At 42.4% G+C, this 27,224-nt stretch overlaps 1 protein-coding gene across 2 annotated transcripts; it reads right to left on the bottom strand.

Moving 5' to 3' along the window:
* Positions 1 to 521: 521 nt before the first annotated feature.
* LOC143278134 (dynein axonemal light chain 1-like) lies at positions 522 to 27,224 on the bottom strand. Of its 2 annotated transcripts, none has more exons than XM_076583162.1 (10): positions 27,172 to 27,224; positions 26,988 to 27,029; positions 22,142 to 22,251; positions 19,877 to 19,932; positions 18,972 to 19,027; positions 16,953 to 17,042; positions 14,512 to 14,565; positions 2,811 to 2,847; positions 1,725 to 1,820; positions 522 to 1,210 (listed from the first exon to the last, which is right to left on the bottom strand). In XM_076583162.1, the coding sequence occupies exons 1-10, from the start codon at positions 27,172 to 27,174 to the stop codon at positions 1,182 to 1,184; spliced, it is 573 nt and encodes a 190-aa protein (XP_076439277.1). In that variant the 5' UTR covers positions 27,175 to 27,224; the 3' UTR covers positions 522 to 1,181. The 2 variants fall into 2 exon arrangements, with proteins under 2 accessions (XP_076439277.1, XP_076439278.1); XM_076583163.1 differs by lacking the exon at positions 27,172 to 27,224 and adding an exon at positions 26,042 to 26,107.

The following is a 27,224-nucleotide window of genomic DNA, read 5'->3' as shown; positions in this document are numbered from 1 at the left end:
ATATGTAATGTTTGTATCTCCCTTAACCTGCTCATGTATATATGTAATGTTTGTATCTCCCTTAACCTGCCCGTGTATATATGTAATGTTTGTATCTCCCTTAACCTGCTCGTGTATATATGTAATGTTTGTATCTCCCTTAACCTGCACGTGTATATATGTAATGTTTGTATCTCCCTTAACGTGCACGTGTATATATGTAATGTTTGTATCTCCCTTAACCTGCCCATGTATATATGTAATGTTTGTATCTCCCTTAACCTGCCCGTGTATATATGTAATGTTTGTATCTCCCTTAACCTGCTCGTGTATATATGTAATGTTTGTATCTCCCTTAACCTGCTCGTGTATGTATGTAATGTTTGTATCTCCCTTAACCTGCTCGTGTATGTATGTAATGTTTGTATCTCCCTTAACCTGCTCGTGTATATATGTAATGTTTGTATCTCCCTTAACCTGCTCGTGTATATATGTAATGTTTGTATCTCCCTTAACCTGCACGTGTATATATGTAATGTTTGTATCTCCCTTAACCTGCACGTGTATATATGTAATGTTTGTATCTCCCTTAACGTGCACGTGTATATATGTAATGTTTGTATCTCCCTTAACCTGCGCGTGTTTCTGAATACAGGTCTGAGCGATGTGTGCTTACTGAATCAAATATTGTGTTGGTTATGTGGTCTGTAGTTCTGGATTTTCTGTATTGTTTGATACACGATCTCCTGACTCCCCGCCACTTTCTGTGTGTGTTCTTCTTTCTTCTTTGCTTGTTTTTGTCATTTTATTTCACTGAATTCACTGACCTCTTCAACTGGGTATCCATAAGAACAAGATCATTGAATTCACTGACGTCTTCAACTGGGTATCCATAAAAACCAGATCACTAAGCAAGACATAGCACGGATTTATTGTGTCAAGCATGTATGTACCATGAATAAGTCATGTTGGCATGGCTGGGGTTTGTGTTGTTCTGTGGAGGTAGCGCACTGTGTCAGTGTTTTTTAAGTGAATGTGTCCACACATCTTCCTTCAGAAGATAACCAACTGTTCTTGTATCTGTACGACTCTGTATGATCTGCTGAATGTGTCCATTGTGAAAAGGAAAGAGGAAAAGGTAGGGGACGTGAGCAAACCAATCCCTGGACGGAAGGAAGTGTCCGGGACACGTGGCGGTAGCTTCACTCTTCCTCCCTGACAACAGGAATTCCTGAGGCACACACAAAGCATTTCTTTTTTTTTCTTTTTCTTTTTTTTAATGCATTCTGAATCTTGATGTGTATGTATATTTGTTTTTGTTGTTGTTGTTGTTTTTGCTGTTTTTTTTCCCTTGCAGTGAAGATTACATTTCTAAAAGAACCCCCCACCCCCACCTCCCACATGTAATCCAGTTCCATATAAACTCATCAAAAATGCAAAAACCACAAAACTATTCTGTGTGTGTATGAATGCATGTGTGTGTGTGTGTGTGAGCACGCGCACACACGTGTGTGTGCGTGTGTATATGTGTGTGTGTGTGTGTTTGTGCATGATTGTGTGTGTGTGTGTGTGTGTGTGTGTCTGTGTCTGTGAGAGAGAGAGAGAGAGAGAGAGTGAGTGAGTGTGTGTGTATGAGTGTGTATATGTGTGTGAGTATGTATGTCTATGTGTGAGCATGTGTGCACATGTGTACAATGAGTGTATAATCATCCTCATAATAACATTTAAGATGTAAGTTTGCATACCATCCAGTTTCTTCAGTTTTTTGCACTTCAATGAGACTTCTTGTCTGTAGCTGTTCATTTCACCTGCAGCTTCCATCCTCTCGTACACAGGATTTCCTGGAAAACAACACACCGTGGACACGACATGATTACTACACCCCTGGAAAACAACACACCGTGGACACTACATGATTACCACACCCCTGGAAAACAACACACCATGGACACGACATGATTACCACACCCCTGGAAAACAACACACCGTGGACACTACATGATTACCACACCCCTGGAAAACAACACACCATGGACACGACATGATTACCACACCCCTGAAAAACAACACACCATGGACACGACATGATTACCACACCCCTGGAAAACAACACACCATGGACACTACATGATTACTACACCCCTGGAAAACAATGAACACACTAGATATCTGACACACCCCTGGAAAACAACACACTAGATATCTGACACACCCCTGGAAAACAACACACTAGATGACTGACACACCCCTGGAAAACAACACACTAGATAACTGACACACCCCTGGAAAACAACACACTAGATAACTGACACACCCCTGGAAAACAACACACTAGATAACTGACACACACCTGGAAAACAACACACTAGATAACTGACACACCCCTGGAAAACAACGCACTAGATAACTGACACACACCTGGAAAACAACACACTAGATAACTGACACACACCTGGAAAACAACACACTAGATAACTGACACACCCCTGGAAAACAACGCACTAGATAACTGACACACACCTGGAAAACAACACACTAGATAACTGACACACCCCTGGAAAACAACACACTAGATAACTGACACACCCCTGGAAAACAACACACTAGATAACTGACACACACCTGGAAAACAACACACTAGATAACTGACACACCCCTGGAAAACAACACACTAGATGACTGACACACACCTGAGAGACAGACAGACAGACAGAGACAGAGACAAAGAGAGAGAGACAGAGACACAGAGAGAGAGTTTAAGACAGAAAGAGAAAGAAAGAAAGTGAAAAAACAACAACAAAACAAGACCAAAAAAAACAACAACAACTCACCAACAAGCAGCACTTCTTCCAAACAGGGCAGATTAGACTGCAGCAGAGAACAGAAAGCGTTGCATGAAACCACAGGGCGCCACAGTGGGACACACCTTTCACCATCACCTCTTTCACCCTCGTTTTGATCGCCCTTAACCACACCCATGCTTTTCCACCACTGTGTCAGCAAGGCTGTTTTGAAGACACGTAGCCATATTCCCTTCACCTCCCACACCCACTGTGGTTTATATTCCTTTCACCTCCCACACCCACTGTGGTTTATATTCCTTTCACCTCCCACACCCACTGTGGTTTATATTCCTTTCACACCCCACACCCACTGTGGTTTATATTCCTTTCACACCCCACACCCACTGTGGTTTATAGTCCTTTCACCCCCCACACCCACTGTGGTTTATATTCCTTTCACCCCCACACCCACTGTGGTTTATATTCCTTTCACACCCCACACCCACTGTGGTTTATATTCCTTTCACCCCCACACCCACTGTGGTTTATATTCCTTTCACACCCCACACCCACTGTGGTTTATATTCCTTTCACCTCCCACACCCACTCTGGTTTATATTCCTTTCACACCCCACACCCACTGTGGTTTATATTCCTTTAACCCCCCACACCCACTGTGGTTTATATTCCTTTCACCTCCCACACCCACTGTGGTTTATAGTCCTTTCACCTCCCACACCCACTGTGGTTTATATTCCTTTAACCTCCCACACCCACTGTGGTTTATATTCCTTTCACACCCCACACCCACTGTGGTTTATATTCCTTTCACGCCCCACACCCACTGTGGTTTATATTCCTTTCACACCCCACACCCACTGTGGTTTATATTCCTTTCACACCCCACACCCACTGTGGTTTATAGTCCTTTCACCTTCCACACCCACTGTGGTTTATATTCCTTTCACCTCCCACACCCACTGTGGTTTATATTCCTTTCACACCCCACACCCACTGTGGTTTATATTCCTTTCACCTCCCACACCCACTGTGGTTTATATTCCTTTCACCTCCCACACCCACTGTGGTTTATATTCCTTTCACACCCCACACCCACTGTGGTTTATATTCCTTTCACCTCCCACACCCACTGTGGTTTATATTCCTTTCACCCCACACCCACTGTGGTTTATATTCCTTTCACCTCCCACACCCACTGTGGTTTATAGTCCTTTCACCTCCCACACCCACTGTGGTTTATATTCCTTTCACACCCCACACCCACTGTGGTTTATATTCCTTTCACCTCCCACACCCACTGTGGTTTATAGTCCTTTCACCTCCCACACCCACTGTGGTTTATAGTCCTTTCACACCCCACACCCACTGTGGTTTATATTCCTTTCACCCCACACCCACTGTGGTTTATATTCCTTTCACCTCCCACACCCACTGTGGTTTATATTCCTTTCACCTCCCACACCCACTGTGGTTTATATTCCTTTCACCTCCCACACCCACTGTGGTTTATATTGCTTTCACCTCCCACACCCACTGTGGTTTATATTCCTTTCACACCCCACACCCACTGTGGTTTATATTGCTTTCACCTCCCACACCCACTGTGGTTTATATTCCTTTCACCCCCCACCCACTCTGGTTTATATTCCTTTCACACCCCACACCCACTGTGGTTTATATTCCTTTCACACCCCACACCCACTGTGGTTTATATTCCTTTCACACCCCACACCCACTGTGGTTTATATTCCTTTCACCCCCACACCCACTGTGGTTTATATTCCTTTCACACCCCACACCCACTGTGGTTTATATTCCTTTCACCTCCCACACCCACTGTGGTTTATATTCCTTTCACCTCCCACACCCACTGTGGTTTATATTCCTTTCACCTCCCACACCCACTGTGGTTTATAGTCCTTTCACCTCCCACACCCACTGTGGTTTATATTCCTTTCACCTTCCACACCCACTGTGGTTTATATTCCTTTAACACCCTACACCCACTGTGGTTTATAGTCCTTTAACCCCCCACACCCACTGTGGTTTATAGTCCTTTAACACCCCACACCCACTGTGGTTTATAGTCCTTTCACACCCCACACCCACTGTGGTTTATAGTCCTTTAACACCCCACACCCACTGTGGTTTATATTCCTTTAACACCCTACACCCACTGTGGTTTATATTCCTTTCACCTCCCACACCCACTGTGGTTTATATTCCTTTAACACCCCACACCCACTGTAGTTTATATTCCTTTCACCTTCCACACCCACTGTGGTTTATATTCCTTTCACCTTCCACACCCACTGTGGTTTATAGTCCTTTAACCCCCCACACCCACTGTGGTTTATAGTTCTTTAACACCCTACACCCACTGTGGTTTATAGTCCTTTCACACCCCACACCCACTGTGGTTTATATTCCTTTCACGCTGCACACCCACTGTGGTTTATATTCCTTTAACACCCTACACCCACTGTGGTTTATATTCCTTTCACACCCCACACCCACTGTGGTTTATAGTCCTTTAACACCCTACACCCACTGTGGTTTATAGTCCTTTCACACCCCACACCCACTGTGGTTTATATTCCTTTAACCCCCCACACCCACTGTGGTTTATAGTCCTTTCACACCCCACACCCACTCTGGTTTATATTCCTTTCACCTCCCACACCCACTGTGGTTTATATTCCTTTCACCTCCCACACCCACTGTGGTTTATATTCCTTTCACACCCCACACCCACTGTGGTTTATATTCCTTTCACACCCCACACCCACTGTGGTTTATATTCCTTTCACACCCCACACCCACTGTGGTTTATAGTCCTTTAACCCCCCACACCCACTGTGGTTTATATTCCTTTCACCTCCCACACCCACTGTGGTTTATATTCCTTTCACCTCCCACACCCACTGTGGTTTATATTCCTTTCACCTCCCACACCCACTGTGGTTTATATTCCTTTCACACCCCACACCCACTGTGGTTTATAGTCCTTTCACCTCCCACACCCACTGTGGTTTATATTCCTTTCACCTCCCACACCCACTGTGGTTTATATTCCTTTCACCTCCCACACCCACTGTGGTTTATATTCCTTTCACCTCCCACACCCACTGTGGTTTATATTCCTTTCACACCCCACACCCACTGTGGTTTATATTCCTTTAACACCCCACACCCACTGTGGTTTATATTCCTTTCACCCCCACACCCACTGTGGTTTATATTCCTTTCACCTCCCACACCCACTGTGGTTTATATTCCTTTCACCTCCCACACCCACTGTGGTTTATATTCCTTTCACCTTCCACACCCACTGTGGTTTATATTCCTTTCACCTCCCACACCCACTGTGGTTTATATTCCTTTCACCTCCCACACCCACTGTGGTTTATATTCCTTTCACCTTCCACACCCACTGTGGTTTATAGTCCTTTAACCCCCCACACCCACTGTGGTTTATATTCCTTTCACACCCCACACCCACTGTGGTTTATATTCCTTTCACCTTCCACACCCACTGTGGTTTATATTCCTTTCACCTTCCACACCCACTGTGGTTTATATTCCTTTCACCTTCCACACCCACTGTGGTTTATATTCCTTTAACACCCTACACCCACTGTGGTTTATATTCCTTTCACACCCCACACCCACTGTGGTTTATATTCCTTTCACCTTCCACACCCACTGTGGTTTATATTCCTTTCACCTTCCACACCCACTGTGGTTTATAGTCCTTTAACCCCCCACACCCACTGTGGTTTATAGTTCTTTAACACCCCACACCCACTGTGGTTTATAGTCCTTTAACCCCCCACACCCACTGTGGTTTATAGTTCTTTAACACCCTACACCCACTGTGGTTTATAGTCCTTTCACACCCCACACCCACTGTGGTTTATATTCCTTTCACGTCCCACACCCACTGTGGTTTATAGTCCTTTAACACCCCACACCCACTGTGGTTTATATTCCTTTCACACCCCACACCCACTGTGGTTTATATTCCTTTCACACCCCACACCCACTGTGGTTTATATTCCTTTCACACCCCACACCCACTGTGGTTTATAGTTCTTTAACCCCCCACACCCACTGTGGTTTATATTCCTTTCACCTCCCACACCCACTGTGGTTTATATTCCTTTCACCTCCCACACCCACTGTGGTTTATATTCCTTTCACCTCCCACACCCACTGTGGTTTATATTCCTTTCACCTCCCACACCCACTGTGGTTTATATTCCTTTAACACCCCACACCCACTGCGGTTTATAGTTCTTTAACCCCCCACACCCACTGTGGTTTATATTCCTTTCACACCCCACACCCACTGTGGTTTATATTCCTTTCACACCCCACACCCACTGTGGTTTATATTCCTTTCACCTCCCACACCCACTGTGGTTTATAGTCCTTTCACCTCCCACACCCACTGTGGTTTATATTCCTTTCACACCCCACACCCACTGTGGTTTATAGTCCTTTCACACCCCACACCCACTGTGGTTTATATTCCTTTTACCTCCAACACCCACTGTGGTTTATATTCCTTTCACCCCCCACACCCACTGTGGTTTATATTCCTTTCACACCCCACACCCACTCTGGTTTATATTCCTTTCACACCCCACACCCACTGTGGTTTATATTCCTTTCACCTCCCACACCCACTGTGGTTTATAGTCCTTTCACACCCCACACTCACTGTGGTTTATATTCCTTTTACCTCCAACACCCACTGTGGTTTATATTCCTTTCACCTCCCACACCCACTGTGGTTTATATTCCTTTCACACCCCACACCCACTGTGGTTTATATTCCTTTTACCTCCAACACCCACTGTGGTTTATATTCCTTTCACACCCCACACCCACTGTGGTTTATATTCCTTTAACACCCTACACCCACTGTGGTTTATAGTCCTTTCACCTCCCACACCCACTGTGGTTTATATTCCTTTCACACCCCACACCCACTGTGGTTTATATTCCTTTTACCTCCAACACCCACTGTGGTTTATATTCCTTTCACCTCCCACACCCACTGTGGTTTATATTCCTTTCACCCCCACACCCACTGTGGTTTATATTCCTTTCACACCCCACACCCACTGTGGTTTATAGTCCTTTAACCCCCCACACCCACTGTGGTTTATATTCCTTTAACACCCCACACCCACTGTAGTTTATATTCCTTTCACCTCCCACACCCACTCTGGTTTATATTCCTTTCACACCCCACACCCACTGTGGTTTATAGTCCTTTCACCTCCCACACCCACTGTGGTTTATATTCCTTTCACACCCCACACCCACTGTGGTTTATAGTTCTTTAACCCCCCACACCCACTGTGGTTTATATTCCTTTCACACCCCACACCCACTGTGGTTTATATTCCTTTCACACCCCACACCCACTCTGGTTTATATTCCTTTCACCTCCCACACCCACTCTGGTTTATATTCCTTTCACACCCCACACCCACTGTGGTTTATATTCCTTTAACACCCCACACCCACTGTGGTTTATATTCCTTTCACACCCCACACCCACTCTGGTTTATATTCCTTTCACCTCCCACACCCACTGTGGTTTATAGTCCTTTCACCTCCCACACCCACTGTGGTTTATATTCCTTTCACACCCCACACCCACTGTGGTTTATATTCCTTTCACCTCCCACACCCACTGTGGTTTATAGTCCTTTCACCTCCCACACCCACTGTGGTTTATATTCCTTTCACCTCCCACACCCACTGTGGTTTATATTCCTTTCACCTCCCACACCCACTGTGGTTTATATTCCTTTCACCTCCCACACCCACTCTGGTTTATATTCCTTTCACACCCCACACCCACTGTGGTTTATGTTCCTTTCACACCCCACACCCACTGTGGTTTATAGTCCTTTCACACCCCACACCCACTGTGGTTTATATTCCTTTCACCTCCCACACCCACTGTGGTTTATATTCCTTTCACACCCCACACCCACTCTGGTTTATATTCCTTTCACCTCCCACACCCACTGTGGTTTATAGTCCTTTCACCTCCCACACCCACTGTGGTTTATATTCCTTTCACACCCCACACCCACTGTGGTTTATATTCCTTTCACCTCCCACACCCACTGTGGTTTATAGTCCTTTCACCTCCCACACCCACTGTGGTTTATATTCCTTTCACACCCCACACCCACTGTGGTTTATATTCCTTTCACCTCCCACACCCACTGTGGTTTATAGTCCTTTCACCTCCCACACCCACTGTGGTTTATATTCCTTTCACACCCCACACCCACTGTGGTTTATATTCCTTTCACCCCACACCCACTGTGGTTTATATTCCTTTCACCTCCCACACCCACTGTGGTTTATATTCCTTTCACACCCCACACCCACTGTGGTTTATAGTCCTTTCACCCCACACCCACTGTGGTTTATATTCCTTTCACCTCCCACACCCACTGTGGTTTATATTCCTTTCACCTCCCACACCCACTGTGGTTTATATTCCTTTAACACCCCACACCCACTGTGGTTTATATTCCTTTCACACCCCACACCCACTGTGGTTTATATTCCTTTAACACCCCACACCCACTGTGGTTTATATTCCTTTCACCTCCCACACCCACTGTGGTTTATATTCCTTTAACACCCCACACCCACTGTGGTTTATATTCCTTTCACCTCCCACACCCACTGTGGTTTATATTCCTTTCACACCCCACACCCACTCTGGTTTATAGTCCTTTCACACCCCACACCCACTGTGGTTTATATTCCTTTCACCTCCCACACCCACTGTGGTTTATATTCCTTTAACACCCCACACCCACTGTGGTTTATAGTCCTTTCACCTCCCACACCCACTGTGGTTTATAGTCCTTTCACACCCCACACCCACTGTGGTTTATATTCCTTTCACCTCCCACACCCACTGTGGTTTATATTCCTTTCACCTCCCACACCCACTGTGGTTTATATTCCTTTCACACCCCACACCCACTGTGGTTTATATTCCTTTCACACCCCACACCCACTGTGGTTTATATTCCTTTCACACCACTGAGTATGTTGGGTCGCATGCCCCTTCAGAACTTTTGAAACAAGGACTGGATAAATTATGACCAGAAGTGTATATATATATATATATTTCTGGTCCATTCTATGTACATTTATTTCTCTTCATAAGTCTTCATTCTGTTTAGAGTCAGCAGTTATGAGTTGTCATCCTTTTCCACATTTGCATTAGTTTTGGGGGGAAAATAATTTTCAAAAACACCAAGAGTACTTGTTTTGTATTGTATTGTATTGTATTGTATTGTATTGTAGTGTAGTGTAGTGTAGTGTAGAGTAGTGTTGTGTAGTGTAGTGTAGTGTGTTGCAGTGCAGTGTAGTGTAGTGTAGTGTAGTGTACTGTTTTGTAGTGTAGTGTTTTGTAGTGTAGTGTAGTGTAGTGTAGTGTAGTGTTTTGTAGTGCAGTGTAGTGTAGTGTTGAGTAGTGTAGTGTAGTGCAGTGCAGTGCAGTGTAGTGCAGTGCAGTGTAGTGTAGTGTAGTGTTTTGTAGTGCAGTGTAGTGTTTGTAGTGCAGTGTAGTGTCTTGTAGTGTAGTGTAGTGTTTTGTAGTGTAGTGTTTTGTAGTGCAGTGTAGTGTAGTGTTGTGTAGTGTAGTGTAGTGCAGTGCAGTGTAGTGTAGTGTAGTGTTTTGTAGTGCAGTGTAGTGTATTGCAGTGTAGTGTAGTGCAGTGTAGTGTAGTGTAGTGCAGTGTAGTGCAGTGTAGTGTAGTGCAGTGCAGTGTAGTGTAGTGTAGTGTTTTGTAGTGCAGTGTAGTGTTTGTAGTGCAGTGTAGTGTCTTGTAGTGTAGTGTAGTGTAGTGTAGTGTAGTGTAGTGTAGTGCAGTGCAGTGCAGTGCAGTGTAGTGTAGTGTTTGTAGTGCAGTGTAGTGCAGTGTAGTGTTTGTAGTGCAGTGTAGTGTCTTGTAGTGTAGTGTAGTGTAGTGTAGTGTAGTGTAGTGTAGTGCAGTGCAGTGCAGTGCAGTGTAGTGTAGTGTTTGTAGTGCAGTGTAGTGCAGTGCAGTGCAGTGTAGTGTAGTGTAGTGCATTGCAGTGCAGTGCAGTGTATTGCAGTGTAGTGTAGTGCAGTGCAGTGTAGTGTAGTGCAGTGTAGTGTAGGGCAGTGTATTGCAGTGTATTGCAGTGTAGTGTAGTGTAGTGCAGTGTAGTGCAGTGCAGTGCAGTGCAGTGCAGTGCAGTGCAGTGCAGTGCAGTGCAGTGCAGTGCAGTGCAGTGTAGTGTAGTGCAGTGTAGTGTAGTGTAGTGTAGTGTAGTGTAGTGTAGTGCAGTGTAGTGTAGTGCAGTGCAGTGCAGTGTATTGCAGTGTAGTGTAGTGTAGTGTATTGCAGTGTAGTGTAGTGTAGTGTAGTGTAGTGTATTGCAGTGTAATGTAGTGTAGTGTATTGCAGTGTAGTGTAGTGTAGTGTAGTGTAGTGTAGTGCAGTGTATTGCAGTGTAGTGTATTGCAGTGTAGTGTATTGCAGTGTAGTGCAGTGTATTGCAGTGTATTGCAGTGTAGTGTAGTGCAGTGTATTGCAGTGTAGTGTATTGCAGTGTAGTGTATTGCAGTGTAGTGTAGTGCAGTGTATTGCAGTGTAGTGTATTGCAGTGTAGTGTAGTGCAGTGTATTGCAGTGTAGTGTAGTGCAGTGTATTGCAGTGTAGTGTATTGCAGTGTAGTGTATTGCAGTGTAGTGTAGTGCAGTGTATTGCAGTGTAGTGTATTGCAGTGCAGTGTATTGCAGTGTAGTGTAGTGCAGTGTATTGTAGTGTAGTGTATTGCAGTGTAGTGTATTGCAGTGTAGTGTAGTGCAGTGTATTGCAGTGCAGTGTATTGCAGTGTAGTGTATTGCAGTGTAGTGTAGTGCAGTGTATTGCAGTGTAGTGCAGTGCAGTGTATTGCAGTGTAGTGTAGTGCAGTGTATTGCAGTGTAGTGTATTGCAGTGTATTGTAGTGTAGTGTATTGCAGTGTATTGCAGTGTAGTGTAGTGTATTGCAGTGCAGTGTATTGCAGTGTATTGCAGTGTAGTGCAGTGTATTGCAGTGTAGTGTAGTGCAGTGTATTGTAGTGTAGTGTAGTGCAGTGTAGTGCAGTGTAGTGTAGTGTAGTGTATTGCAGTGTAGTGCAGTGTAGTGTAGTGTATTGCAGTGTAGTGTATTGCAGTGTATTGTAGTGTAGTGTATTGCAGTGTAGTGTAGTGTATTGCAGTGTAGTGTAGTGCAGTGTAGTGTAGTGCAGTGTATTGTAGTGTAGTGTATTGCAGTGTAGTGTAGTGTATTGCAGTGTAGTGTATTGCAGTGTAGTGTAGTGCAGTGTATTGTAGTGTAGTGTATTGCAGTGTAGTGTATTGCAGTGTAGTGTAGTGTATTGCAGTGTAGTGCAGTGTAGTGTAGTGCAGTGTATTGCAGTGTAGTGTAGTGCAGTGTATTGTAGTGTAGTGTATTGCAGTGTAGTGTAGTGTATTGCAGTGTAGTGTATTGCAGTGTAGTGTAGTGCAGTGTATTGTAGTGTAGTGTATTGCAGTGTAGTGTATTGCAGTGTAGTGTAGTGCAGTGTATTGTAGTGTAGTGTATTGCAGTGTAGTGTATTGCAGTGTAGTGTAGTGCAGTGTATTGTAGTGTAGTGTATTGCAGTGTAGTGTATTGCAGTGTAGTGTAGTGTATTGCAGTGTAGTGCAGTGTAGTGTAGTGCAGTGTATTGCAGTGTAGTGTAGTGCAGTGTATTGTAGTGTAGTGTATTGCAGTGTAGTGTAGTGTATTGCAGTGTAGTGTATTGCAGTGTAGTGTAGTGCAGTGTATTGCAGTGTAGTGTATTGCAGTGTAGTGTAGTGTAGTGTAGTGTAGTGTATTGCAGTGTAGTGTAGTGCAGTGTATTGTAGTGTAGTGTATTGCAGTGTAGTGTATTGCAGTGTAGTGTAGTGCAGTGTATTGTAGTGTAGTGTATTGCAGTGTAGTGTAGTGTAGTGTAGTGTATTGCAGTGTAGTGTAGTGCAGTGTATTGTGGTGGGGTGGGTGGCAGGGGTGGAGGAGGGTTCAAGGTCAACGACACCTGAACAAACACTGTGGAAGCATACAGTCACAGTACCGGGGTGTGTGCTTGACTCACAGGATCTGTGTCCTCCTCATTCCACCAGCAACATGTACTGAAGAAAACTGTCCCCACTTCCTCACGCCTCCGTGTCATGGTGACCTCACTTCTCATCCCTCTCCCCTTCCATGCTTGGGGTCAGTTGTGTCAAGGTCTTCAGTGTCGGCAGATTCATGGCAGGGGATGTCACTGTGTTACTTACTCTTTGTCACAACACATTTCTCTGTGTGAAATTCGGTCTGCTCCCCCCAGGGAGAGCGTGTCACTACACTGAGAGCACCACCCTTTTTTTTTGTGTGTGTATTCTTTCCTGCCTACAATTTTATTTGTTTTCCTATCGAAGAGGATTTTTCTACAGAATTTTGCCAGGGACGACTCTTTTGTCGCCATGGGTTTGTTTACGTGCGCTAAATGCATGCTGCACACGGGACCTCATTTTATCGTCTCATCCGAATGACAAGCGTCCAGACCACCACTCAAGGTTTAGTGGAGGGGGAGAAATTACTGGTGACTGCCGGTGTGATTGGAACCAGTGCACTCAGAATCTCTTCCTTCAAGGTGGACCCGTTATCTCTATGACAACACTCCATCACAAGATGGACGGCTGTTTCTTCTCTTGGGGTGCACGCTCACTCTGTCTGGCTCCACCACTAAGCAACTATTCTCGCCAGTATGGGGCTTAGTATGCGGTGTCCTAAGTACATTTAATCAGAACAGGCACTACCAAACACCATCGAAGTGACTCAGCAGCAGTGCAGGGTCTCCTCTGGCGTGTGGCCTCCTGGCGACCTAATGTCGATGGTTCCCTATGGACTGCCAGCACTGGGACTGCGACAGACGAACCTGGGTGTGGGTGTGGGTGTGTGGGTGTGGGTGTGTGGGTGTGGGTGTGTGGGTGTGGGTGTGGGTGTGTGGGTGTGTGGGTGTGGGTGTGGGTGTGGGTGTTGGGGTGTGGGTGTGTGGGTGTGGGTATGGGTGTGTGGGTGTGGGTGTGGGGGTGTGGGTGTGGGTGTGTGGGTGTGGGTGTGGGGGTGTGGGTGTGGGGGTGTGGGTGTGGGTGTGTGGGTGTGGGTGTGGGGGTGTGGGGGTGTGGATGTGGGGGTGTGGATGTGGGGGTGTGGGTGTGGGTGTGGGTGTGTGGGTGTGGGGGTGGGGGTGTGGGTGTGGGGGTGTGGGTGTGGGGGTGGGGGTGTGGGTGTCGGTGTGTGGGTGTATGGGTGTGGGTGTGGGGGTGTGGGTGTGGGTGTGTGGGTGTGGGTGTGGGGGTGTGGGTGTGTGGGTGTGTGGGTGTGGGTGTGGGTGTGGGTGTGTGGGTGTGGGTGTGGGGGTGTGGGTGTGGGGGTGTGGGTGTGGGTATGGGTGTTGGGGTGTGGGGGTGTGGGTGTGGGTGTGGGGGTGTGGGTGTGTGGGTGTGGGTGTGGGTGCGTATGGAGGCCTGGGAGTGAGCAGTGTGGGGGTAATGCCACTACCATGCACATAATGGGCCAGCAAAAAAAAAAAAAAAAAAAAAGAATAAATAATGAAATAACAATAAACTGTGAAAGCACACAGTGGACTTACCAGGTAGCTGACTTCGCTCATTTCCTTCACCTGGTTGTTTGTCATTAACAGGATCTGTAATGACACCACACAGCAGGCATTGACACCACTAACACCACACAGCAGGCACTGACACCACACAGCAGGCACTGACACCACTGACACCACACAGCAGGCATTGACACCACACAGCAGGCATTGACACCACCACACAGTAGGCACTGACACCACTGACACCACACAGCAGGCATTGACACCACACAGCAGGCATTGACACCACCACACAGTAGGCACTGACACCACTGACACCACACAGCAGGCATTGACACCACTAACACCACACAGCAGGCATTGACACCACTAACACCACACAGCAGGCACTGACACCACACAGCAGGCACTGACACCACACAGCAGGCACTACACTGACACCACACAGCAGGCACTGACACCACACAGCAGGCACTGACACACTGACACCACACAGCAGACACTGACACCACACAGCAGGCACTACACTGACACCACACAGCAGACACTGACACCACACAGCAGGCACTACACTGACACCACACAGCAGGCACTGACACCACACAGCAGGCACTGACACCACACAGCAGGCACTGACACCACACAGCAGGCACTGACACCACACAGCAGGCACTGACACCACTGACACCACACAGCAGGCACTGACACCACACAGCAGGCACTGACACCACACAGCAGGCACTGACACCACTGACACCACACAGCAGGCACTGACACCACACAGCAGGCACTGACACACTGACACCACACAGCACTGACACCACACAGCAGGCACTGACACACTGACACCACACAGCATTGACACCACACAGCAGGCACTGACACCACACAGCAGGCACTGACACCACACAGCAGGCACTGACACACTGACACCACACAGCATTGACACCACACAGCAGGCACTGACACCACACAGCACTGACACCACACAGCATTGACACCACACAGCAGGCACTGACACCACACAGCACTGACACCACACAGCAGGCACTGACACCACACAGCACTGACACCACACAGCAGGCACTGACACCACACAGCAGGCATTGGCAACTTCCAGTGCTTATGTACCATTTGAACAAAGTACGTTCAAGTTTTGTGTAACGATATAGTACTAATGCGTGTGTGTGTGTGTGTGTGTGTGTGTGTGTGTGTGTGTGTGTGTGTGTGTGTGTGTGTGTGTGTGTGAGTAATAAAGATAAATAAATAAAAAGCCATGCAAACATGAGTATGTCTTTGTCTTGTAAAAGTCTGTACTTTCCAGTCATCAGTCTAGGTTACACATACCAAGGCTGACAACATACCTTCCAGTCATCAGTCTAGGTTACACATACCAAGGCTGACAACATACTTTCCAGTCATCAGTCTAGGTTACACATACCAAGGCTGACAACATACCTTCCAGTCATCAGTCTAGGTTACACATACCAAGGCTGACAACATACTTTCCAGTCATCAGTCTAGGTTACACATACCAAGGCTGACATACTTTCCAGTCATCAGTCTAGGTTACACATACCAAGGCTGACATACCTTCCAGTCATCAGTCTAGGTTACACATACCAAGGCTGACAACATACTTTCCAGTCATCAGTCTAGGTTACACATACCAAGGCTGACATACCTTCCAGTCATCAGTCTAGGTTACACATACCAAGGCTGACAACATACTTTCCAGTCATCAGTCTAGGTTACACATACCAAGGCTGACAACATACTTTCCAGTCATCAGTCTAGGTTACACATACCAAGGCTGACAACATACCTTCCAGTCATCAGTCTAGCATTGCACAAAACATGGTCCAACGCTCAACAGCAAACAACAGCAGTTGTTTTGCAGTACCACCATCAAGCAGTGAATAATACAAGACCTCCTTCTTCATCCCAACAACAGCAGACTGGAATGACCTGTTTGATGATGATGGCTTCAGACAAACGGCCCCAGACCCGGCGACACTGGTCCTACTCCTGTGTGTAGACACCCCCCCCCCCCCAGCCCAACCCTTCCTGCCCCACCCCCCACTGCAGTTACAGTCAATCCTTGGCTTCAGCAACATGTTTATCCAGATGCAGAATCTACAACTGTGACACACAACAACTTTTGGATTCATTAGTCATTTGGATGAGACGTTAAAACCAAAGTCCCGGGTGCAGCATGCATTTATCGCACGTAAAAGAACCCACGGCAACAAAAGGGGTGTCCCTGACAAAATTCTGTAGAAAAATCCATTTCTATAGGAAAACAAATAAAATTGCAGGCAGAAAAAACAACAACCAAAAAATGGGTGGTGCTCACAGTGTAACGACGCGCTCTGCCTGGGGAGAGCAGCTTGAATTTCACACAGAGAAATCTGTTGTGACGAAAACAGTAATACAAATACAAATACAAAACACGAATACATCGCTCCTACCTTGAGTTTCTTCATCTGACTCAGACCTTTCAGTTTCTCAATCTGGTTGTAAGAAATCCACAGCTGTTCCAGAGTGTCACCAACAGCTTCCTGACAACATCAACATGTCTTCAGTCTTCACATGGCATCCTTGAAAAACTGTACTATATATATCTCTCTCTAAACATACATACATACATGCAAACATATATGTATACACACACACACACACATATATATAGAGAGAGAGAGAAAGAGAGAGAGATACACACACACACATTATATATAATTATATAAAATGATGGGCACAACATGAGACGGGCGCAAAAGCCGAGTGGTTAAAGCGTTGGACTGTCAATCTGAGGGTCCCGGGTTCGAATCACGGTGACGGCGCCTGGTGGGTAAAGGGTGGAGATTTTTACGATCTCCCAGGTCAACATATATGCAGACCTGCTAGTGCCTGAACCCCCTTCATGTGTATATGCAAGCAGAAGATCAAATACGCACGTTAAAGATCCTGTCATCCATGTCAGCGTTCGGTGGGTTATGGAAACAACATACCCAGCATGCACACCCCCGAAAATGAAGTATGGCTGCCTACATGGCGGTGTAAAAACGGTCATACACGTAAAAGACCACTCGTGTGCATACGAGTGAACGCAGAAGAAGAAGAAAAGAAGATGGGCGCAACAGTCGAGTGGTTAAAGCACTGGACTTCCAATCTGAGGGTTCAGGATCGAATCTCTGTAACAGCGCCTGGTGGGTAAAAAGGTGGAGATTTTACTGCTTCGTGTGTATACGCAAGCAGAAGATCAAATACATCCGTTAAAGATCCTGTAATCTATGTCAGCATTCAATGGGTTATGGAAACAAGAACATACCCAGCATGCACACCCCCGAAAATGGAGAACGGCTGCCTACATGGTGGGGTAAAAACAGTCATACATGTAAAAGACCCACTCGTATACATACAAGTGAACAGGGAGTTGCAGCCCACCAACGAAGACAACGAAGAAGAAGATATATATATAAAATGGCTGCCAGTTTACCTACTCTCTTTAAATATCTGCAACTTTCACACGATTACAGGTAGACCATTCATTTAAGCACCATTTCAAAGAGCATTTCTTCTTCTTTCCAGCAATATATGTCCATACACTAGAAGAAGTTTGGCCCCCACTGGTGAGAAGGGGTCACACAGACAGACATACAGACACAGATAGACAGACAGACCACACACACACACACACACACACACATACACACATGTACATAGATAAATAGATAAATAGATAGACAGACAGACAGACAAATAGATCGGTAGACAGGTAGATAGATAGACAGATAGACAGACAGACAGATAGATAGATCTGTGCAAAAGTTATATTAGATAGACAGATAGATAGCCAGACAGATAGATAGATAGACAGATATGTGCAACAGTTACATTAGATAGATAGACAGACAGACAGATAGATCTGTGCAACAGTTACATAAGATAGACAGACAGACAGACAGACAGACAGATCTGTGCAACAGTTACATAAGATAGACAGACAGACAGATAGACAGACAGACAGACAGATAGATCTGTGCAAAAGTTATATTAGATAGACAGACAGACAGACAGACAGACAGATAGATCTGTGCAACAGTTACATAAGATAGACAGACAGACAGATAGATAGACAGACAGACAGACAGATCTGTGCAACAGTTACATAAGATAGACAGACAGATAGATCTGTGCAACAGTTACATAAGATAGACAGACAGATAGATCTGTGCAACAGTTACATAAGATAGACAGACAGACAGATAGACAGACAGACAGACAGATAGATCTGTGCAAAAGTTATATAAGATAGACAGACAGACAGACAGACAGACAGATAGATCTGTGCAACAGTTACATAAGATAGACAGACAGACAGACAGATAGATCTGTGCAACAGTTACATAAGATAGACAGACAGACAGACAGACAGATAGATCTGTGCAACAGTTATACACTGATCAACTATACACACAAAAACTCACTAGACCAGTCAGGCTTTTGATATTGTTTCTGCCCAGGGACAATATTTTCAGATTTTCTGGAAAAAGAAAAAAGATACAGTGTTATTGAAATAGGGTTCAGAGATAATTATCTTAAATCTGCCTTGACTGAAAGCGTTTTAATGAGGAACCTTGATCACACCAGAGGGCCACACACTGCACTGACAGCCTAAATCAACAGTTTCATTTTCAGTGTCTTAAGGACGCGTCAGTGCCTCTGGACAAATCCTTCCATGCTACACCACATCTGCTAGGCAGATGCCTGACCAGCAGCAATACCCAACATGCTTAGTCAGGTCTTGAGTGCATGCATGTATATTTGTGTACCTATCTGAGTGGATTTTTATGTTCTACAGAATTTTTTTTTTACAATTTTGAGCACACACACACACCCCATCCCCCCCCCCACCCCACACATCCCCTCCCACATCTCCCCCCCCCCCCCCACACACACACACTTGCGTGCGTGCAGACTCGATTTTATAAAACCAGGCATGCAAACACATGAATCGAAAAATCAAAAAGGTACATGCCTTCCATTGTGAGCAAGTCCGCTTAAACATGTACGTTGGTTGTTTTAAATGTATAACATAACATAACTGGTTGTGCCCGTTATCATAATAAAGCAGCGCAACGTTTATTAGAGTGATAAATAAAGCGACCTAGATCATGAAGGATTTTTGTGTCATGCATTATAAATTCTGAAGTCCAACTTGGGGAGAAAGGGTGAGAGAGGGATTTGAACCCACACCCTCACGGACTCACTACATCGGCAGATGAACATCTTAACCATTCCGTCACCTTCCTCCCATCTTCAGATTTTGGGACAAAAAGAAGAAAAAAACAAACAAGAAAGCAACAGCAAACAAGCAGCAACAAAAACTCACTGAGTGCACTCAGGTTTGCAATCTTCTCAATGGTATTGGTCGACAGTGACAAGTGGCTGGAAAAAACACGCAATAATCATAATGACAATCATAATGATAATGATAATAATAATAATGAACATAATGAAGATAATAATAGATATAATAATAAACATAATGATTATAAACATAGTAAGCATAATAAACATAGTAAGCATAATAATTATAAAAATGATAAACATAAATATAATAATAATAATAAACATAATAATAAATACAAAAATAAACATAATAATGACAAATATAGTAAGCATAATAATGATAAACATAATGATGATAAACATAATAATAAACATAAACATAATAATGATAAACATAGTAAACATAATGAAAACATAATGAACAATGATAAACATAAACATAGTAAACATAAAAGTGATTAACATCATAAGAAGAAGAAGAAACATAATAAACATACTACTACTACTGCTACTAATGGCAATGATACTGACAGTAATAATAAACATATTAAACATAAACATAATAATAATGATGATAAATATAATACACGGGTGTTCAGTGCTGGCACTTTAGTTGGCCCAGCGAAAGTTCGTGAACCCAGGAAGTAGGGCATGGATATAAATAAACGTGGCTGACAAACAGGCCGCGCCAGCGGCACTCGCTGTACACAGTAAATCTGCTTTGTTTCTTTCGCGCATCATCTCCTCGGATGGATCGGAAATAACAACTAAAGAAGTGGTTTTCTAAAAAGAACACAAAATAAGCTTTCCATTGACTCCAAACACAATATGTTTTCTTACATAGCGGTTGTTGTGGCAACGGTTGAAACATAAATGAAGAAAGAGAAGAGAAGGATAAGCAGAAACATGATCGCAAAAATCGTTAAGTTTAAATCCCTCTCTAAGAAAACAGGCGTTTAGCACAATAACATCGTAAATACACACAGAACATATAGCATGCCTGCATGCAGATTAGCTTACCTTTTGAGTTGTGCGATTTTTCTTGGCAGCACAACAAACGTTTAAATGAACACACTGTAGCATGGTGAGAGTGAGCAGCAGGGGGATGGAGAGCGGGGTGAGTGTCTGTCAGCTTATGGCACTGCCGTGCCCTTCATTCCACGAGAAAGATGAAGATTTTTAAGTTAAAAAAAAAAAAAATGAAACGATGATGTTGATAAAATAATGAAATTGTGTAAATCAAATCAAACTGCACTCCAATAATACAACCAGGAATAGCAATAATTCAACTTTCTGTAATCGCTGCAGGAAATGTGTGGATGCTGTGAAAAGGTGGGAAAAGCGGGGCGGGGGCCGCAGGGCTGAGTGAAACAAAGAAGGCAGTGTCCCAGTTTGGCGCGCGGGGCCAGAAATACCGCGGCGAATGTGCCGGTCAGTACAGAGTGCGGTGGGAAAGTCTGGCATTAAAAAAATTTTGACCCAAGACGCTAGACGCTGCTCGGCCAACTAAAGAGCCGGATTTTGTGCTCGGCTGAGCAGCCGTGAATAAGAATGATAATAATAAATATTAAAAAAATACTACTATTACTACTACTACTATTACTACAACAATTACTGGCAATGATAATGATAGTAATAATAAACATAATCAACATATTAATCAACATAATAATAATAACAATATCAACGATAATACTACTACTACTACTGCTACTACTACTACAAAACAACATGATAATAAACATAATAATAATAATAACAACAACAGCTCTGTAGTGCTGCGTTGTGCTGTGTTGAGTCGTACTGTATTACTCTTTTGTCACAGCAGATTTCTCAATCTGAAATGGCTGCTCTCCCCAGGGAGAACTTGTCGCTACAGTACGTGAGAGCGCAAATTTTTTTAACCCATGTTTTTTTATTATTTATTCTGTCTATTTATTTATTTATTTGTTTCATTTTTTTTGGTGAAGGCTGCTCTCCCCAGGGACGGTGCGTCACTTCAGTGAAAGCTTCATGCTTTTTTTTTTCTTTCTTTTGATTACTTTGATGTCTGCTGGCAAATGTCTTTGGTCCACCTAGGAAGTAAGAGATTCTGACCACACTGGTTCAAATCCCACCCTTGCCAGTATTTTCTCTCCTCCACTAGACCCTGAGTGGTGGTCTGGATGCTAGTCATTCGAAATGATGGTTCTGTACTTATTTATTCACCTTTCTTTCTTTCCTGAGTCTTCAGCATCTGTGACATGCAAACACAACCATCATATGTGGAGAAAAAAAGAAAATCAATCAAACTGAAAATACACACGTGCAGGCCACAAGGGTGGAGAGGGAGGCGTCCATTTTTTCGATGGGTGGATACTTCATCAACAGCTTGATTTCCTGGGCCTCACTGGCTTTCATCTTGTTCTCCTCCTCCTGGAAAGCAGAGGATTTGCAGGGCATGTTTAATGTGGCAGCTAGAGGGGGAATGTCAATAACAAAAAAAACAAACACAACACTCTTCAATAGCAAACGCAACACAAAACACTCTTCAATAACAAACACAACACTCTTCAATAACAAACAATACACTCTTCAATAACAAACACAACACTCTTCAATAACAAACAAAACACTCTTCAATAACAAACACAACACTCTTCAATAACAAACACAACACTCTTCAATAACAAACAAAACACTCTTCAATAACAAACACAACACCTCTTCAATAACAAACAAAACACTACAAACAAAACATTCTTCAATAACAAACACAACACACTTCAATAAAAAAAAAACAAAAAAAACACCCTTCAATAACAAAGAAAACACTTTTCAATAAGAAACAAAACACTCTTCAATAACAAACACAACACTCTTCAATAACAAACAAACACAACACTCTTCAATAACAAACACAACACTCTTCAATAACAAACACAACACCTCTTCAATAACAAACACAACACCTCTTCAATAACAAACACAACACTCTTCAATAACAAACACAACACTCTTCAATAACAAACACAACACTCTTCAATAACAAACAAACAAAACACTCTTCAATAACAAACACAACACTCTTCAATAACAAACACAACACCTCTTCAATAACAACCAAAACACTACAAACACAACACTCTTCAATAACAAACAAACAAAACACTCTTCAATAACAAACACAACACTCTTCAATAACAAACAAAACACTCTTCAATAACAAACACAACACCTCTTCAATAACAAACACAACACTCTTCAATAACAAACAAAACACTCTTCAATAACAAACACAACACTCTTCAATAACAAACAAAACACTCTTCAATAACAAACAAAACACTCTTCAATAACAAACAAAACACTCTTCAATAACAAACACAACACTCTTCAATAACAAACAAAACACTCTTCAATAACAAACAAACAAAACACTCTTCAATAACAAACACAACACTCTTCAATAACAAACAAACAAAACACTCTTCAATAACAAACAAACAAAACACTCTTCAATAACAAACACAACACTCTTCAATAACAAACACAACACTCTTCAATAACAAACAAACAAAACACTCTTCAATAACAAACACAACACACTTCAATAAAAAACAAACAAACAAAACACCCTTCAATAACAAACAAAACACTCTTCAATAACAAACACAACACCTCTACACTCTTCAATAACAAACACAACACTCTTCAATAACAAACACAACACTCTTCAATAACAAACAAACAAAACACTCTTCAATAACAAACACAACACTCTTCAATAACAAACAAACACAACACTCTTCAATAACAAACAAAACACTCTTCAATAACAAACACAACACTCTTCAATAACAAACACAACACTCTTCAATAACAAACAAACACAACACTCTTCAATAACAAACAAAACACTCTTCAATAACAAACACAACACTTCAATAACAAACAGAACACTCTTCAATAACAAACACAACACCTCTTCAATAACAAACACAACACTCTTCAATAACAAACAAACAAAACACTCTTCAATAACAAACACAACACTCTTCAATAACAAACAAACAAAACACACTTCAATAACAAACACAACACCTCTTCAATAACAAACACAACACTCTTCAATAACAAACAAAACACAAAACACTCTTCAATAACAAACACAACACTCTTCAATAACAAACAAAACACTCTTCAATAACAAACACAACACTCTTCAATAACAAACAAAACACTCTTCAATAACAAACAAACAAAACACTCTTCAATAACAAACAAAACACTCTTCAATAACAAACAAAACACTCTTCAATAACAAACAAACAAAACACTCTTCAATAACAAACACAACACTCTTCAATAACAAACAAAACACTCTTCAATAACAAACAAACAAAACACTCTTCAATAACAAACACAACACTCTTCAATAACAAACAAACAAAACACTCTTCAATAACAAACACACAAAACACTCTTCAATAACAAACACAACACTCTTCAATAACAAACACAACACCTCTTCAATAACAAACACAACACCTCTTCAATAACAAACACAACACCTCTTCAATAACAAACACAACACTCTTCAATAACAAACAAAACACTACAAACAAAACATTCTTCAATAACAAACACAACACTCTTCAATAACAAACACAACACACTTCAATAAAAATTAAAAAAAAACACCCTTCAATAACAAAGAAAACACTTTTCAATAAGAAACAAAACACTCTTCAATAACAAACACAACACTCTTCAATAACAAACAAACAAAACACTCTTCAATAACAAACGAAACATTCTTCAATAACAAACAAACAAACAAACCCCTCTTCAACAACAAACAAATAAACAAGCAAAACACTCTTATATAACAAACAAAACACTCTTCAATTAAAAAAACACCAGACAAAACACTCTTCCATAACAAACTAAACACTCTTCAATTAAAAAAACACCAGACAAAACACTCCTCCATAACAAACTAAACACTCTTCAATTAAAAAACAACAACACACAAAACACTCCTCCATAACAAACAAAACACTTTTCAATTGAAAAAAAAACAACCGACAAAACACTCTTCCATAACAAACTAAACACTCTTCAATTAAAAAAAACAACACACAAAACACTCTTCCATAACAAACTAAACACTCTTCAATTAAAAAAACACCAGACAAAACACTCCTCCATAACAAACTAAACACTCTTCAATAACAAACTAAACACTCTTCAATAACAAACTAACAAGCAAAACACTCTTCAATAACAAACTAACAAGCAAAACACTCTTCAATAATGAACAAACAAAGCACTATTCAATTACACACAAACAACCAAAACAAAACAAAAAACAAAAGATTCATATTCACTGGGACCATCAAGCATACGCAGATACAACATATCATTCACAGAAATAATTTTAATCACATGACTAGTTGGGGTTTTTTTTCTTTTCCTGAAAGCCTCTGCAAAATACATGGCAAGCAAAATTAAGATTTTGGGATTGTCATATGACCAAAAAAAACAACAACTAACAAACAAACATACAAAAAAACCCAAAAAAAAACCCTACCATGTTTTGCCTTCTCTCAGTCGCATCATGGAAAAGTCGAGTCTTAGCCCTCATAGTTAATAATATCGTTATACGCTTTACAACAGAATAAGAAATATTGTCATCTTCTCTCTCACCATCCATACACACTATAAACAAATTATCCACTAAACCTTTTGGATCATCATCAAGCCACCTTTTTTTTTTTTTTTTGATCAAGCCACCTTTTGTTAGCTTTTATACCAAAGGTTCTGTTTCTAAATCTTGCTGGCATCTCTCTGTTCCATTTGTTGGTAATGACAACAAACATTTTCTCCGGCTGAAAAATACTTTCGAAGAAACAGAACCAAGAAATGAAGAATATTTCATATATCATCTTCCATCTTCAAACACCAGTTTTATTTGACGACAGTAAACAATCAGAGACAGAGAGACAGAGAAGGACAGAGACAGAGAGAGAGGGAGAGACAGAGAGAGAGAACACTGAACACACTGAACACTGAAATGTTTAATGTCATTAGCTGTAAAGCTCTAGTGACATAGTAGGTACAAATCAGAACAAAAATGGTGCTAAACAAATAAAATGGAACAGAAAGGAAAAGCATAATCAAAGCAAACTAAACTACTAAGGGATAAGCGGCACTTTGGTACTTTGCCATTTGCTTAAAAAGTCCATGTGGCAGGTGGGTACTGTGCCTTTTTTCCCCAGTCGTTCATCTCCAAGGTTGGAACAGTACACAGGAAACAAAGTACATATAATCCATATAACAATCATTTAAGCATGTGACATACACACATCATATCAATACGTACACATAAAAAGTACATATAAAACATATAATAATCATTTAAGCCCGTCACACCGAAACACGTCATATCAATACAAACACATCATAAAAATACATTGTCGAAATTGACCATCCAAATGTAACCCTTCCTTTTTGTCTATGCTTTTCCCCCCTCATAGAACCTGTACTAAGTTTTTAATTGATTAATGAGTATTTGGAGCAATAGTAGACTTTTTTTTACGTATATTTACTGCCTTGGATACACATTTTGCTAGTCAGAGTATCATATCTTCTTGCTAGTGAATCTTCTTGCATGTGAGAGTATCATATCTTCATTTTCTGTCATCAGTATGCCGAACAAATCTTTTCTCTGCACTGGAGCTGTATTGAAAACAGAAAAGGTCACAGTTTTTTCGCATTTCTTTGTATCTTTTGCAGTTAAATATGACATGTTTTTCATCTTCTGGGCTTTCCCCACATATTGGGCAAGGGGATGTTGCTTTGTCTGAAATGAACCACCTTCTGCTGGCATTCAGTCCAAGTGCTGTGAATCTGAGCCTGGCAAAGCAGATTTTATGCCACTTGTTTGTTATGAATATGATCTTGATATATTTGTTTGAAATATTGTTTTAAATGAACAGAACCATTTACACCTATCATTGTTATCTATTTCTCTGTGACAGTTTTGTTTGTAACATGCCAGAAGTGTGTGTGTGTGTGTGTGTGTGTGTGTGTGTGTGTGTGGGTGAGTGTGTGTGTGTGTGAAAGAGAGAGAGAGAGAGCGGAGAGAGAGAGAGAGAATTGTGTACCCATTTGGCAAGGGCCTCTTTGATCGTCGTTCCGGCTTTCGCCTGAAAAAAACAAACAAACAAACAACAATCGAATATCAGTCATTAAAAATATTAACGAACACCACGAATCCAACGAATTATCTAACAATATCGACGACAACGATATCAAAAAACATGTATATTAAAACTTGAAAGCACCTACCATTTTGATATGTCTGCGTGTAACCAAGAAACCTGTCACGTGACCAAGGAAGG

Source organism: Babylonia areolata, chromosome 35 (assembly GCF_041734735.1).
Source record: "Babylonia areolata isolate BAREFJ2019XMU chromosome 35, ASM4173473v1, whole genome shotgun sequence".
NCBI classification, from domain to species: domain Eukaryota; kingdom Metazoa; phylum Mollusca; class Gastropoda; order Neogastropoda; family Buccinidae; genus Babylonia; species Babylonia areolata.
Note: the sequence above shows the minus strand (reverse complement) of the source record. Positions and strands in the feature narration are given on the sequence as shown.

Excerpts from the sequence above, each read along its gene's own strand:
- LOC143278134 (XM_076583162.1), bottom strand. Across the intron at positions 19,028-19,876 it reads TGCAAACCTGAGTGCACTCA|AAAATCTGAAAATATTGTCC; the intron begins GTGAGTTTTTGT and ends TTCTTTTTCCAG. Across the intron at positions 1,211-1,724 it reads AAAACTGAAGAAACTGGATG|GAATTCCTGTTGTCAGGGAG; the intron begins GTATGCAAACTT and ends TGTGTGCCTCAG.